The 3104-nt window shown below is 53.2% G+C and overlaps 1 protein-coding gene across 1 annotated transcript in view; it reads right to left on the reverse strand.

The window, feature by feature from the left end:
- The window catches only part of BTBD11 (BTB domain containing 11), a 198419-nt gene that overhangs the window by 139593 nt on the left and 55722 nt on the right, over positions 1–3104 (reverse strand). Inside the window, exon 3 of the mRNA XM_045291152.1 lies at positions 247–451. Within this exon, the coding sequence (XP_045147087.1) occupies positions 247–451 (205 nt within the window). The remainder of the gene's footprint in view (positions 1–246; positions 452–3104) is intronic.

A 3104-nucleotide genomic window follows, 5' to 3' on the forward strand; every position in this document is an offset into this window, starting at 1 on the left:
ATGCACACTTTCTTTACATAAAACTCTCTTATACATGAGTTGCTGTGGATTTGTTTCTCTAAAGTACCTAGACTAATACAGTGCCCATGTGGACCCTCCAGCAAGTTTCAGGCAACTGGGCAGTTCTTACACCCAGTATCTCTCCCTTCCCCAACTCTTTCCCCCACCTTGGAGGCAGCACCCAGCCAGCACAAGGCAGTATGAAGAGAGCAACACTTTGGCCGTCCAAGGCAAGGCCAGTCTTACCTTTCCACCTGGAGGTTGACTTTGGAAGGCTCCACGTTGGGGTTCTCCCATTCCATTTGTGGGCAGTGCATGAAATAGCAGAGGGTATACAGGGCCTCGGGCTCCCAGTAGAGTGCCCCCTGCTTGTGGTGCAGGGGGGTGCCGTTGCCATGGTGCTTGGCATTGAGGGGCTGCAGGTGATGCATAGCTCGGGACACCAGGTCACCTGTGGACAGAACCGAGAGTTCAAATCCCCCAAGCAGTCAAGACAGGCAGAGAAGATGGACATGCAGGGAGATCTCTGCAGACATTCTGATCCAGAGCCCCCCTCATTGGATAGAAGGCGTCCCGTGGGACCTTCAGCACTAAGCAGGGAGGAACGCATCCAATCCCTCATAGGAATGAACACACTTTGCTGGGTAGTATAATCCCAGCTTGGCTGTGATCCCAAAGACTGGAGGTTTGAGTTCAACTTGATGTGAAGGAGTGTGGGCAAAGTGGAGACCCCAAACCCACCTGTAAGATAATTGGACAGTCCCTCTCAGAACGGATGAGCCACACGGAAAGGATGAAGCTTTCATGGAAGGGAGCGGTATAGCATTGATGAAACACATAACTATTTTCTAGTTCTTTAATATTTCCTCCCCTTACTATTATGGTTTTTGTTTCACCTCATTAATTTTGTTAGACCTGCGTATGCTCATTTGTATAATTAAGAGTGTTTGATGCATAAAATCCAAGACAGATCACACTTTGGAAGCAGTAATGGGAGTAATGATTCCCTGTGGATATGGGAAGAGAAGGGGGTAAGGGAGGGAAAGGGGAGCTGATAGCAACAATGACTGTATAACCGCACTAGAGGGGAGTGAATAATAGAATTGCAGGTGAACGGATACAGTGGATGGTGTACGATGTGACAGTTGCTGTTGAGTTGTTGACATGCTGCCTGGTCCTGCACCACCCCATCATCCATCGGTGGTAGAACAGCTCCTGGCTCCCCAGAGTTTTCATTGGCTGGTCTTCACCAGGCCTTTCTCCTGCATCGGGAAGCTCCATGGGAACCCACTGGGTGTCCCAGCCCCACATGAGCCTCCACTGAACACATGGGTAGTGACTGTGCTTGAGGCTCATTGGCCATGAATTGAACCCTGGTCTCCTACATGGAAGGCAATGATTCCACCTTCTGAAGCAGCAATGCCTGATCCAATGAGGAGATAACCCGCACCTCTGAGGAGGCCATGTGGGCTACCTTTAATGTGTATGATGTCAGCGCTAAATTAGTAAGTGGTTCTCTTGACCAGCCTGCTCCTTCTCTAGAGAGTGAGCCCAGCCCTTGGGGCAAGAGGGCCCTGGAGGTACAGTGCTGCCAGTGTCCTGGATCCTGGGTCCTCCGATGGCTGCTTTGTTGCCAGGGATGACTTTTCTTTGGACTCGACACTGGCAACCCCCTCGCTCCCAGCATTCTGTGGGGGTACACTTAGACCCTCAGTGGCTTCTTCCCCCCTCATCTTTTTAGGGACCTCATTCTCTGGGAGGGAGACCACCAGGCATCTGGGTCTGCCCCAGCTACTCCCTTTTGTCTAATGCAGTCAGAGGCAGCTCCGACGATTGGCTGGAAGGGGAGCTCACAGTCCACAAATGCTGAGACAAAACGGAGGAGCTAACTCAGAGATGGGAGGGCTGGGCCGTGAGGGCCCCTCACTTCCCCAGGAGGAGAAGCTGTGGAGGTAGGGACCACAGCGCCCCGAGCATCCACCTGATACAGAGACACCTTTGCATTCAGTAGATGTCAGCACCACGGAGGACCAACACAGTCAGGTCCCTTTCTGAGACAGAGCAATTGAGGATGTGGTTCAGGCTGGAAGTGGCGGGCTCTGCCTCCAACCGGGCTCGAGCACAGATCTTCTTTAGAACCCTACCACAGGGCTTCCAAGGAGGTCTAGATATAGATTCTGCCTCTGTGCATGCCCACATCCCCACAGTCTCCCGACGCTTGCACCCTTGTGGGTTTCTGCGTGGGGCAGGCTCAGAGGACCGGCCAGCTTCTGCTGACAGAGCAGGGTTCTGGAAGTTCTCCAAGTCCGGCCTCTTGGTGTTTGTCAATGGCATATTTGCTCCAAGTGGCTCTGGGATGTAAGGATGTAAGGATGTGTGTCTGGCTGGCTGATTCTGACGTCAGGAGAAGCTGGGTCTCTGGGACTTCCAGCCTGGCACCTGGAAGAGCCAAAAGCTTGTCCCTGGATGCTAGGAGGAGGCCGGGCTGATAGGCCCCATCAGCCTATGGGGAGCAAGCAGTGAATTTACGAAGACAGGGTTGTTGGCATTCATGCTGGGTTGCTTGGTGTTCTCCCCGCCCGTCCCCCCCACCCCCCCTGGGAGCTGATAGAAACAGACCACTGCTCAGTGGTGCCCAGGGCACAGGCCATACCTATACCTGCTGGACCCTGGGCACATATGTGTCTGGGTCTTGGCTGAGACTGCCTCAGATACTTAGCGCTTCAGGGGCCCAGAATGGTTCTAAGAGCTTTATGCAAGGGTGCTTCCACAGGCTGTGCACAAATGCTCCCATCTTCCAATCCCATTTCCCTTGAGCATGTTGAAGACCCACATGTGTACCACATCCCCTGAACTGCTCCAATAGCCCAATGAGGTAGGCTGGGATGGCATATTGGCTTTATACATGAGTGAACTGAGGCACAAATTGGTTAAGTACTTGGCCCCAACCCCATTGCCATTGAATGCTGCTCTTTGGTGCTAAGTGCACACACGTGGCCTCTGTGGGGGTCTCACTCATCCGTGGGCACACAGTGGATGTGGAGAGAGTCACAGAGGCTCCAGGAGGCAAGGCCAATGGCGGGCAGGTCTGGGAAACGTTGAAG

The sequence above is a fragment of the Echinops telfairi genome, unplaced genomic scaffold, assembly GCF_000313985.2.
Source record: "Echinops telfairi isolate 266 unplaced genomic scaffold, ASM31398v2 ScPeMD7_2;HRSCAF=8, whole genome shotgun sequence".
NCBI classification, from domain to species: domain Eukaryota; kingdom Metazoa; phylum Chordata; class Mammalia; order Afrosoricida; family Tenrecidae; genus Echinops; species Echinops telfairi.